The 13,594-nt window shown below is 35.4% G+C and overlaps 4 protein-coding genes across 4 annotated transcripts in view; 2 read left to right on the top strand and 2 right to left on the bottom strand.

The window, feature by feature from the left end:
* Positions 1 to 747, bottom strand: part of LOC126755259 (ribosome biogenesis protein BOP1 homolog) — a 2,973-nt gene extending 2,226 nt beyond the window's left edge. Inside the window, exons 1-2 of the mRNA XM_050467699.1 lie at positions 540 to 747; positions 1 to 481 (exon numbers count right to left, since the gene is read on the bottom strand). The exon at positions 1 to 481 is cut by the window's left edge and continues 981 nt beyond it. Coding sequence (XP_050323656.1) covers positions 1 to 481; positions 540 to 653 — 595 coding nt within the window. The 5' untranslated portion in view covers positions 654 to 747. The remainder of the gene's footprint in view (positions 482 to 539) is intronic.
* A 306-nt stretch (positions 748 to 1,053) lies between these two features.
* LOC126755274 (uncharacterized) lies at positions 1,054 to 1,755 on the top strand. The gene has a single exon (XM_050467722.1). It carries the CDS (start codon positions 1,157 to 1,159, stop codon positions 1,568 to 1,570), a length of 414 nt encoding a protein of 137 aa, XP_050323679.1. The 5' UTR covers positions 1,054 to 1,156; the 3' UTR covers positions 1,571 to 1,755.
* A 1,791-nt stretch (positions 1,756 to 3,546) lies between these two features.
* LOC126755269 (DNA repair protein XRCC2) lies at positions 3,547 to 13,594 on the bottom strand. Its single transcript, XM_050467715.1, has 3 exons — positions 12,746 to 13,594; positions 3,750 to 3,990; positions 3,547 to 3,692 (listed from the first exon to the last, which is right to left on the bottom strand). Exon 1 carries the CDS (start codon positions 13,534 to 13,536, stop codon positions 12,754 to 12,756), a length of 783 nt encoding a protein of 260 aa, XP_050323672.1. The 5' UTR covers positions 13,537 to 13,594; the 3' UTR covers positions 3,547 to 3,692; positions 3,750 to 3,990; positions 12,746 to 12,753.
* LOC126755264 (zinc finger protein GLIS2 homolog) lies at positions 8,670 to 10,819 on the top strand. The gene is made up of 2 exons (XM_050467708.1): positions 8,670 to 9,351; positions 9,775 to 10,819. Exons 1-2 carry the CDS (start codon positions 8,837 to 8,839, stop codon positions 10,646 to 10,648), a joined length of 1,389 nt encoding a protein of 462 aa, XP_050323665.1. The 5' UTR covers positions 8,670 to 8,836; the 3' UTR covers positions 10,649 to 10,819.

Raw genomic sequence — 13,594 nt, 5'->3', positions numbered from 1 at the left:
CCTTCTTAGCTGGTAAAACCAACGCATTATTCGGATCTTTAAGCTCTTCTTTAAAATCATTTAATGCTTCATTTGTTTTGACTTTTTGCAACTCAAGCTCTTTCTTAGCGTTTGCGGATGTGCTGGCTTCTAACCCGTTTTTCTTAATAATTCCATCTGATTTTTTGCTTTTTGGTAAAGCGCGCTGTTTTAAATGGGTTTCTTCGTTAGAAACTTCATCGTCAGAAATATCTTCGATATCTGAATCGTTGATTTCATCTTCCTCTTCATCATCGGACTCTTCTTCCTCTTCATCATCGGACTCCGCTTCCTCATCAGCACTGTTTTCAGATTCAACACCTTCGTCCCATTTAGAGGCGTAGTTACCCTCTTCGTCGCTTTCAAATTCCAACTCGTCGCTGTCATCGGATTGGTAAATTTGTTCTGTTCCTTCATCGTCAGAACTATCGTTGTCTTCGTTTGATATTTTCTGCAGCAAATCCTATGAAAAACATAAACGCATTCCATTCACATTCCATCAACTATAACAAAAATATTACCTCTTGCAAGTCTTGCTCTTCCTCGTCATCTTCCGCAGACTTAATCTCCGAATCTTTTAATTTTTTCTTGTCAACGAAATCTGTTGCTTTTCGTTTAACTTGTTTCTTTGCCATTTTTTAGTTTTTCATGCGCAAAATATGAATTAAATATTTGATTTTCAAGCCGCTAGAATATCAAAGGAACAACGGCACGTGTAGAAAATATGACAGTTGACATATGTTGTTGCCACAACTTGCAGTGCACATCGGATAAACAAACACATGGTTGCATTCAAATTGTAGTGCCTTTTGTGTTAATAACTAGTAAAATTTTTTTAAAACAACATAGCATAGCAAGAAACTTTTATTAATACTTTTACTTTAACGGAAATAGAAATATATATTTTATATAAACTGAACGCAAGTGAATTATAGATGAGTTAGCTTCCGTATAGATTTCATGGAGTAAATTCTTCTTCTTCAAGTTTTATATTTATTACTTTTAACATGGCATCTCTTCACTTCTGACAATCATTTGTTATTATTTTTTCTTGTAATGACAAAGAATTTCCTAAGTTAATAAATAGTAATATACATTAATAATAGCATTTTAAGTTTGAATCCGGAAATACTAGAAAATGGATGCAGTTACATTAAATAACACCAGTAAAGACACAAATGGAATATCGCCCAAGACAAATGACCAAGATACCGGATTTACTTCCTGCGGCACACACTTGGATATTAAAGGCAGAAAGTTGACAATACGCATGCTGCGTATGAATTTAGGTACTCTCGTTACCATATCTCCTCAAGGCAACGAAAGTCTTAATGAAATGGGAGTTGCATGTCCGGCGGTATATGCCGGAGCATCCTCATCAAGCACAACATTATTCGGGCCAGAATATGCCTCAAACTCGCAACGTTTAGCGGATTTATGGAGCAAACGCTACAAGCGGCAATTTATAGTAAGCTGCAATGTACAAACCAATGACATTGATGGCGCTAACATAGAAAAGGCTTTAAGCGACTGGATATGCGCGAATGTGTAAGCATAAAAAATAGCAATGGGTTTCAACAACAACACCAACAATATACTATACTGCCATGCCAGTAATATCAATATGAATTTATTTTAAAATTTCTTCTTGCTAAAAAACATTAGTTTTAAATTAAATGTTAAATATGTAAGATTAGTTTCGGAGATAAAATTGCTTTAATAAAATCTGTTTCTAAATTTGACGATTTTCATTGCCAATGCATATACCACCAATAGCGCACACTATTCTTCGGCTTTTGAAGGCCGTGGAGGGTCACTGTGTTGAATGCAGCCTATTTTTACACGTCTTTTAAAAATTCTATTTCCAGCATTGCAGCCAGGTCTTTTACGCTTCCATTGCAACAGCGTTGTTTGTTTTTTCGGTTTAGGCCATAAGGACCCCCCACTTAACTCCTTTCATATTTTTGAGATCGTCGTTTACACTCTGCTCTCAACGTTGCGATCATTAACGTGCAGGTATTATTTTATGTACAACACTTAAAACGATTAATTCGAGTATCATTTATACCGCGCAAAAATACAAATTTAAATTATGTTATAATTTTTTTTGTTCGTGTACACATACTTAAGTCAAATAACTGAGCTATTTGGAATCCAACTAATTCTTGATTTGTTTGCTAAAGTCGATTCTATATATTAAAGCAAACAAATTTGTGGTGTCTTTTTGATTATCTTATAAGTGCTAATTTTAAATTAATTGCAAGTAATAAAACACAATGTAAAGTGAAAGTAAACTTTTACAGTGCACTAATCAAATTCAAATAGTGCTAGTTTAAATTATCCAATTAAGAACTATACAAACGTTGACAAAAAAAACTTTAAATATTTCTAGTACTTGCAATCTTTTAAGTTACATTTTGAATACGAAAATTATTTTGCTTTTTCGTTATATTTTAACTTAATGTTATAAATGTGATTAAGCACATATTTACACGATTGTGGATATGTATACTTACATACATAACTGTAAAAAAAGATTTAAACGATTTATTCCATATACGATTTGAAAGTATTAGATTTACAAAATAATTTGTTGATAAGGCAGCAGTTAGCAATGCACGTACATATGTACATACATATATTTGAATGTAATCACAGTCCGTAATCATCTTTTAGGCGCACTTGTGGTTTCATTTAAAAATTTTATGAATAAAATTAAACAAAGCAAACATGCTGCAGTCGTGTCCAAGATTTCTGTTGGAATTTATACGAATTTATTGAGTTGACAAAGCTACCCGAAACTTTCGTATACATGTAAGCACTCACCCCTTCCTTACTCATAGTTTGCAACTCATGTACATAAGAAGAAAATCTTTCAATGTGGAAGTAGTCGCGACTTCCGTTGACTTTCTAATTTTGTATGTTCAAATTAAAATTATCTGGCTGTAAATATACATACATATTTACATTAAAAATACGTGATTTATTGGAAAATAGCATAATTTACTTCCAAATAAGTGGCATTTCTTTTTAGCTGTCAACAGCTGTATTTACATTGTTTATACCACACAGATTTAATTAATTAAGTAATAATTCGAAATTAATAACGTATTATGCTCTAATTTTACGTTTAAATTATAATAATAAATTAAATTATAACAATTTATTGTCACCTACAATGCTAAACATCGTTTCATTAAAAACTATGTTACATTACTACATAAGTACATGCATGTAAAGTTTAAAGCTTCAGATATAACTAAATTATAACATAAATTACTAATTTGTTTCAACGTAGTTTCTCCTTTATATGGTTTTTTTCCTTCTCCTCTAAACTTATGAAAAGAGATGTTACGCTATTTTGCATTTTAGATGACGATATGTAGATTCTTTTAATTAGAAAACAATACAAATTACGAGTTAAATAATATAAAAAAAATATTTAATACTTAAGTATAGTTGCGCTTAAAGCTATTTCCTATTTTTTACTTTTTATTTGTATGCGGTTTATAATAAAAATAACTACACTTGTACATGCCAACCATGAGGTAGTTTATTGGTTTATTTGCTTAAAAACTTGAATGCCAAAAATATATTATCAAGCACCTAAACAGACCGAAGTTTTGTTGGTACTCCACTTTTTTTTTGTTGCTGCCAAGTCTAGACGTGATTATCTAAAATTTCAGAATACAATAAAAAAAATGTATCAACAATAAATATTACGTATTTACCATGCTGTCTGCTCGTGTTTGGTGTGTTTATTGTTGGTATGCTGAGTATGGTAAAAATGATGGACACGGCGGCAGCTGAAGTGTACTTTTTCATAATATAACAGTTTCGAGTACATATTGGAAACAAGATAGACTGGTCCATTTGCAGAACGGTTTATTGTATGTACATACAAACATACTTCAATATTTATTTATACCCGCTAATCACACTTTGGCACACATGCAGTGATGGGGTGGACATCTGAAATTTTTTATTAACAACATTATTAATAATACAAATTAGTATTAGTAAATATGTACATATGTCTATGCCTCAGACATGGTCTGACAGTATTAGGCCGACATTTTCAAGGGAGCTGAGCGCTTTTAGAAAAACAGGAAATATTTTGAAATGGTTTACGTTTGGTATATTATTGCTATGATTCAAACACACGATTATTATGCTGAAAGACTGCACGCAATACCTAATCCCCATAGGATACCAAAGCATATTGATAGATTTCATTTCAAGTGCGACATAGGTCAGACTAGAACAGCGGAATTGACGCGTGTTAATATTTAGAATTGAAACTTTTTTACTATTAATTACTCCTTATTGGTTTGCCAACAAAGAAGCGCGCTTTATTAAGGGTGTTGAGTATTATGATTTCAGTAAAGAATGTGTAGGATCGAACAATGCCTAGAATTCACAATAAGAATATGCCTATGTAGTGGCGTCTGCGATATCAGAGAGACACAGGCGCAATTGGACTTTGTCCGTCTGGGCGATCTCATGCTTTTAAATGACAAACACTGACATAACATTTGAGTGGCTGACAGGCAACGCGTCTCATCACTCTCCTCCCACTTGGTTGGGTTCCAACTCGATTGGACTATAGCACGAAGATGACATTACAACAGCTGCGCAAAATTCTGCAAAGCCAGCGCAGTGATAACACGCAGACAGATGCGAGTCCTTGATACTCACAAAGTTCATGCGAACATAGCAGTACAAAAAATCCACACAGCCATAGTAGTAGCACCGCAGGCGCCATGCATACCAGTATCAACATACAATAAGTCATAAATATACACGACGATCAGGCACTGCGGCCCGCCACATCACATGTTCACTTCAATTTCTCGATGCATGGAAATGCCATACATATGTATGTACATTCCCGTACATATGTATGTAAGCATGTGCGCTTGTGTTATCATTGTATTGGGTAATACCACCAGCAGCGGCGACGGTCTGTTGCGGCGTGAACGTTCGCTAATCACAATGGAAGACGACTAGCCAATTTAATCGTCTCAATACCCGCCAACACTCACAACAACAACAACATGTATCGCTCCATATATACATATGTATGTATACAAATTGGACTGTAGTTATCGCTTGACTGAAGTGCCGGCCATTAAATCTATTGGGATCGCTCACTTCTAATCAGCACACCAACGAACTACTTCGAACTGGTATGAGTGCCTGTCTGAGTGCTTCTCGTATTTATAGCACATACTTGTACGAATTGTACTTTGCGCTAAGTTTGTTGCAAATCGGTCTACATACAATATTATTTTAGATATATAAGTATATGTCGCGATTTTATTGTGGGATTATGCATGAAGTGGGTGTTTGATGAAGCTATACAGAATTGCTTTCTGACGCAACTCTCTTGAAATTGCCTTTCCTACATACATACGCATGCACATACACAAATACATATCTAATTCGCTATGCGATCTGTTCTAGAACAGAATTTTTATGAGCTTGAAAGTCTAGACTGATTTTCAGGCTTGATTAACATCAAACTGGCTTTGGATCCAGTATTATGAATATGCTTAATGCAGTTTGGCCATTTTGTACAGGTGTATTTGATAATTGTTTACATAAATAAGATCTGCAGATCAAACTAAAGTTCAGGTGAACCAGGTTCTCTACTTTCATCAAATGCCTGGTTAACAGTGCTTGGTCAGTGAGAACACCTTTTTTTCACCAAGAAGCTGCTCATTTGTCCGAACCGCCGACACAAACTTAATGAATTAAGTTTTTGTATGAAAATCTTTTGCATTTGATGAGATATCTTCACAAAATTTGACATGCATTATTGTTCAAGACAATACAATCTCTCTCTGATCGATCACATTTCGATCCTTGTATGGAAATTTTTCTTATGTGAAGGGTATTACAGCTTCGGTACAACCGAAATTAGCGTTTTTTTCTTAATTTTATTTAATTATTGTTACTGTCTTTGCTTCTTTTATTTGTGAAATGTTGGCACGTGTGCTCCTATACCATCCAAACCAAAATGGGGATTTTAATATGATTATTGACGAATCACCCATTCATTGGCTGAGCTCGGTGTTTCGGTTTTTTTATTTGTATTTAAACGATAATAATGCTCGTACCAGCGTTCATGTCATGCTTCCAGGCAAATTAGCAGTTGTGTATGTAAATACAAGTATAAGTATTTATCAGCTGGGGGCTATTATCAGCGCGATCGAAGCAAAGTTCAACTGAAGCCTCAGATCCGACAGCTGACGACGCAATTTTTAAGAACCGGTTTCAGCCAGTTAGCTGATCCGAAAATAAATACATATACACGTGAATATATATGTATGTATGTTGCATGTAAATACTCATCAAGTACAAATTTTTGTAATCTAAAGATTTTGTAATTTAAAGTAAAATGTCGGCGATTTCGAAAATGTATTAATGGGAAGTCGCAATGTCATTTATTTTAAATAATTGTAAATAAAAACATTCCGCTTTTAATCGGTAAATGTGCCGCGGCTGCCGCAGGGCAAAAGGTTAGTTTATATTCTGAGATGTCTATGATTGGACTGTTTAATTCAATTTAAAAATTGTATGACTAAACTACTTCGAACATTTATTTTAATTTCATAAAACTGAAAATTAGCGAACCCTAAATTAGTTCAAACAATGGCTTTTTGCATTCCCGCATTAAAATTAATCCAACTGAAATTTTTTGAAAGAATTTATAAAAAAATTTTATTATTAAATTTATATGGAACTAAACCAGAGGCCACCCACCATTCCCTTTGCTAACTTGAAGTTGCTGAATTATTCAGTGAAAATAGTTATATAAATACCAACCGTTTTATGAGTTAACGAAAATAGACCTACCAACTGGTATGGTATTATACTAATTATACTATATACTATTATATTTATATATAACTGTATGATAAACTCAAGTTTAGGCACTGGACTCATAAAATATATAGCAAGTCAAATGCGAATATCTTGTTATCTAAAATAAAGCAACTGATATCTTCCTAAGTAATTAAAACCGAAATCAAATAAATATACAGATGTACATAAGTTGAACGTTAGGGTTGAGAAAGGCTATATCGCAAGCAGCCCACACCTGTTACGTAGAATGATAGCAGCAGTGGGAAGAAAGTGAGAACTGTAAATACACATTTTCATACATTTATATGTGTGCGTATGACATACATATTTCTGCACATGGACGTATGTATGTATGTACATATATTGCCGATTTCACAAAGAGAGAGATATGACTTCGTTGTCGTGAATCATTGTTGCGTTGAAGAGCATCGCACAATAATGAATTTCGATGTCCATATTCGTTAAATGAACGAAACGACGCGACACATTAAAACGCCAATAGCAATAACGGCTCACTCACTGCCGATGTTTACTTCCTACGATCTAGTACTCTGAACTTTTAGCAACACGACCAAGAATTAACACAAACTTATGATAAGGCTTTTAGGTTGGTCCGCAACAATTTGCTGAGCGGCTCTACTCGTGTTTCTTCAACAGAGCAAATGAGAAAAAGTTATGCATTAATCGTATCAATAAACAAGCGGTCGACATATCATGAAGTATGCGAAATGCCAATTTTTATGACCGGTATTTGTTACTATAGATAGACCGTCTGGGTGGTTATTGTGATATGGCAGCGTATTGTTTTTGTTGCCAGTTGGTAAATTTCAAGACCATTGGCGTCACCACGCGTTGCGAGAAGTGGAAAATTGTGGACATGTTGATGTGTTATCAGGGATCAGCAGACACCAGACTTACCAAACACATGCGAAGCAATATTTTTTTGCGATAAATTTAATTTTACCTTAGCGTTTTTCTAACTCTTTCTGTAACTAATAATTTTTCATCTCGATAAAGTACTTGAAAAGGCATCCACAAAAATGTTAACTCTGAAATGATAGCATTTCGAAGAAAATTATTAACGTCGAGAATAGTGTAACGAAAATTCGACAGCCTTGTTAGATACATACATATAAATCGGCACATTAGCCAGTCACTCTAGTGGCATTTAGCCGCGCTAAGCTAATCGCTAAACTTCGGTTGTGGCTGGAAGTGAAGTCTGAGATCCCCTAGTGAAAGCGGCGCTAATAATCAAAGAATAGCAGACAGCAACAACAACAACACCGCCAGTGACAGTGATATTTATTTATTTACTCTTGGCCTCACGTAGCGCGATAACGAACAACGGCGATTGCACATGCGTAATAATACAAACGTTTGCACAGATAAATTTGGGCGTTACACGAGCAACCGCCAACCGCCAGCGGCCTGATAAGCATACCCCACAATTCAGTGCGTGTACAGGTGAATTAGTTTTGAGCGGTATACATTGGCGGGTGCGTGAAATCGACCACTTTCCTTGCGCTGATGGAAGCTCGAATGGGTTTTCGCACAGCTATGCCAGTTAAAAATAGCCACTCACCCCACCTAATTTAGACTGTCTGCCTGATAGCCGTTGATCTAACCTTTCGCGCACCCCCGCTCGCCTGTCTGCATTCACAATTCACTACGTAAATACTCTATAACTACTCGTTCAGTATGTAGAAGGTGGCTGATAAGATGTGTGCTTCTTATCGCACACGCTTGTGCCTACCCATATATGAGAGTGTTCGCTAACAAACGCACTCAGTTGTCGTGAATTCGCTCTAGACAACGGTTCTAAACAAAAAAAAACAAAACCAAAAAACTGAAAGTTTAAGATTCCAAATAGCCAAAAGTTGACCGTTAAAAAACAAAAAAAGTACTAACTATTTACTAAATAAATAAAAACTATAAAATCTGCTACGCAATGGCAGTGCAAAATTCTACATTTCTTAGCAGTAGTTTCAACTCTGCCTTTGTGCCAACTAGTGCTTATTATCAGCACTTAAGCGCCGCCTCAGTCGCTTTAGCCGCCTATGAAGGCTGGAGTCACTTGGATTTATTGTCACCGCAACTAACACAATCATCGCCTAAGTCTATTGATGAGGCGCTGCATATGCATCATTTAAGATTTCCTACGCCTCCAATAACACCACCATATAATAAGAATACACATAAATTACCAACCAGTACACAAACTTCCAGCATACGCACACAATCGGTCATTATGAAAATCGGAGAAGACAATTTGGATAGCAATATGCCACCAACACCAGAACATGTCGACGATATGGCAGTGGACATAGTTGGTTTGGAAGACACCACAATAAGTCCAGAAATGCATCGTCATGAAACGATGACAATGAACACGTCCACAACTAGCAGCGCTAGTTCGACTCCGAAACGAAGTGAATACGTCTGCGAATGGATTGATTGCGGCAGGTGAGTTGTAATCCAACAAAAAACAATAAAATAATCATTGTTGGTTTTATTGCGACTTCTTATGGCATTAAACCACTTCCTAAACTGATAAGATTCGTCATTGTACTTCATAAAAAGATATAACACCACAAAATTGGCTGCGACACATTTACACGCTCATATACATTTATATATGTATGTACATATATAAGATTGATATAGGACCACTACTAAGAAGCCATAAAAAAATTAAAGTTAACCAATTTTTGTTATGACTCGCCTGTATATACATAAAAATTATAAAAACACGTCACATTTTCTTTCTGATTTCGTCATCCCCCCACCCTGCAAATAACAATCCACCAACACCTTCATTTTGCATACTTTTGGGAAACTGTAGATATTTGTTTTATTTAAAACATCTACGTTTTGTTTAAATTGCAGAGATCACAGCACCCTTGAATCATTGGCCGCCCATGTGACCAAAGTGCATGCCGTTGCTTCACCAGCCGATGGTTTATACTATTGCCGTTGGCAGGGATGCACACGACTGCGTGGATTCTCAGCACGATATAAGATGCTGGTACATGCCCGCACTCACACTAAGGAGAAACCTCACCAATGCCATCTCTGCATAAAGAGTTTCTCCCGTGCAGAGAATCTTAAGATTCATATTCGTTCGCATTCAGGCGAGAAACCATACCTCTGTACTTATGAAGGTTGCAACAAGGCCTATTCGAATTCTTCGGACCGATTCAAACATACTCGTACTCATGCTATGGATAAACCCTATATGTGCAAAGTACCCGGTTGTCAAAAGCGTTACACGGATCCCTCATCATTGCGTAAACACGTGAAAACTTTCAAACATGCTGTACAATTGATTGGCACCGCCGCTATTACCCCCGTTCAGAATCCCATTATTGATACAGAAACAGCATCAGCACACGGTGCTCTACAAACTCACATGCCCAGCACAATTACATCTTCAACTCTGAACGCTGTAATATTGGGTAGAAATCATCATATACATGATGATCATTATGCGAAAGGTTACAGCGATGCCGCAATACCAGTTTGTCAGCTCTGCGTGCCACCGCCACCACCACCTCACTACTATCTTAATGCTATGGAGGAGGATGTTTGCAATATCAAGCCGGCTCAGCTCGATTATTATTATGCCGCAACAAGTCAATTATCGGCAGGCAGCAGTACTGGATCCAGCCATGGTTGGAATTCCAATGCACGTGGCGCTGAGAGTCCTTTGCGAACTATGGAGTCGGAAACACCGCTAGATTTGCGGGTTAATCGCAGTTAAATATAAAAACTAGTAATAACATTTAGACACATTAATATTTATTCTAGACTTCTAAGCGGAATGACTAGTTGAGAATCAATTGCAGTCTCTAGTCGAAATACATAGTAGAATAGTATGTTTGAAATTGTAATATGAAAAAGATGAAATAAGAACTAAATATTGACAACTCTAGTCTACTTAATTATTTAAAATTGCTTATTAGATATGTAGGGACATACATATGTACATGAATTACTTCAACTATTGAAGAGGTTGATTTCTAAGTGAAAATATTTTAAAGTTTATTAATCGTAAACTTGTAAAATTGTTATTAAATATGTTTTGACCAAGACTGTTTTATTTTAAAAACAAAATAAATTAATGAAAGAACTGTTTATTAAGAATTATTTACATCCCGAAACGTTTTATTTGGAATGGTAGATTTGCGCACTGAGATTAAAAGTATTTTTAGAGTCTTGCAACATGTTGCTACAGAATATAATAGTTTTATTCAGGGGTCAGTAGGGAAATCTGGCCTGTTTTTTTATATTTTTTTTTTTTCATAGAAATTTTTATTCTACAATAGAACTTTCTCCGCGTATCATGAGGTACTTATATCATGGAGTGTATAAACAAATTTTTCCGGAATTTTTTGATGACATCTGTCGGAGAAATGCCTGGGTAAATGAGATGCGTTTTTTCACTGGCGGACACGATTTCTCATGTTTGGATCATCTGAAACACAAAAACCCAATGGTTTTTTACTTAAAAAGTACGTGAATGGTTATCGTCCCTACTAGAATCAAGAAAAAATGTTGATAAATAAAAAAGTAATTAACTTTTTTTTTTAATTTTCCCCTTGTTTTTTACATACATTTTGTCACAACATTGTCAATAAATTATAGAAAATTATGAATCTAGTAGGGACGATAGCCAGACGTTTTGTGAACATTTAAAACAAATAAGCAAATCGGTTGACTAGTTCGACCGGAATCATGTCCGCCAGTTTAAAAAAGTGTGTTTTGAGGAAAACGTGTCTAAGGTTTGAGGCACTGCACCCCGAGCGCTCCGAGCGTCGAGCGGTATCATTATTTTTGGGCTTTTTTCGAAACCTTCCAATGGTAAAGTGGGTTTCTACATTAATTCTAAGGGTATACGGGAACAGAAAATGCAAAAAAAAAAAATTTTCAAAAAAGATTACCCTACTGACCCCTTCATCTAACGGTTGTTTGTAAAACCTAAAACTAATCGAGATAAATATAGGATTATATATATGTACATATATATCGTCACCTGAAATGCAAAATAACGTATCATCAATAAATTCGAAATTGAGTGTCTTATTGATTACGCTTCACTGCTTCAAATTGCATACATAATATTACATATGTTCAACATTTTCAAGTTCTGCACTCAGATATAAACCAGTTTTAACCAATATTACAATTTTTTTTCACTCATGTTCCATTTTATTTCGTGTTTCATTCACGCCATTGTAAATTTCCGATATATATATGTATATATGTGGACACCAGTGCCTTTATAAGATATGTTTGAATGTCTGGGGCTGAATCCGGTAAATAAATAAATAAATACTTCCCTTAGCCCCGTAATATATAGATTTTCGAAATTCAGGGTGACTTTATGTCAATATGTAAGTTAACTCAATAAAATGAGTGCGCGTGTTTTATTAATAACTTTGTATCTTTGTGCTTAAAATGGATCAAATTGGACATATTCCCTATCTTACTAATATCAGACTTTACTCAATATAGATTGGAGATCGTATATGAAGTACCTTACATTTATTAGTATGTGGTATGTTAGTAGTATGTGTTATTGGTAAGAATAGATAAATTCGGGTCGATACTTCCCCAACTCCTATCTTTCAATATAATATGTATTTCTGAAAGAATTTCTCCGACTTGGATTTTACATGTTGAAAGAATATAAAATTAAGCTATAACAAACACAACTCATCATAGTATCCATTTATATATACAAACATATGTATGTATGTATAAATATTTATAATAGCCGCCGTTTTCTTAAGGTATGACAAACTTCGCTTTGGTGTATTATAATAATATTAGCAAATTAAAAACTTATGTAACTTACATAATTGATCATAGTTTCTTAACAACATACAAGGAATTGTCTCTGATCTCTACTGCCATTCCATTAAGTGTCCGTTCACCATTGCTAGCAAGTTGCAGCTGCAATCTGTATTCAACTTTTATATTTGCCTGCATGGAACGCCCAAGAATATTACCTTCAACATCGCTTAATTTCTTTGCGCCCAGATAGTTTGTATTAATAGTGTATGCGCAGCAAATACCATGACGCTCACATAAGCTGCGAAGACGTTCTATATTACGCATATAGTGTGTTTGCATACGAATTCGGCGCTCGTAAGTGTCCAACCAATAGAAAGCATCTAAACCATCAATGACCACCAATGAGCAATCTGAATGCTTTACAAGTAGCCCATCAACAATTTCCAAGGCTGCTTTAAAATGTTGTGAATTATAGCAGTTTAGTAAATGCATAGAATCAAAACATTTCTCAACCATCACCCGTAATTCAGCTGCAGTGTGTTGTTCGCCAGAGGCAGCAACCAGACGTAAAATTTGTTGTTCAAAGATTTCAGCATTGAATTTATGTCTTAAATCAATAAAAATTAAATCACAATTTCGACCGCCAAAGTAGGTTGGTGTAAGACAACGAGCCATTAGGCGCCACAGAAGCACACTTTTACCCGACCCTGACGCACCTGAAATTTCAATTAATGATCTCGCTTTGGGTGAATTCGCAGAAAATATCTCTGTATCCATGTCTTGAAGTGATGGGCGCTGGTTTGCCATCTCCTCCACGCAACCTTCATAAGCATTAAATACTTGACAAGCCATTTTGCACTTTTCCACAATTAAATTAAAATCGACCAAAATAATCAAAATATGCCCGCCA

This window comes from Bactrocera neohumeralis, chromosome 4, assembly GCF_024586455.1.
Source record: "Bactrocera neohumeralis isolate Rockhampton chromosome 4, APGP_CSIRO_Bneo_wtdbg2-racon-allhic-juicebox.fasta_v2, whole genome shotgun sequence".
NCBI lineage: Eukaryota > Metazoa > Arthropoda > Insecta > Diptera > Tephritidae > Bactrocera > Bactrocera neohumeralis.
The sequence above is the reverse complement of the archived record's forward strand: the minus strand, read 5'-3'. Positions and strand labels throughout refer to the sequence as shown.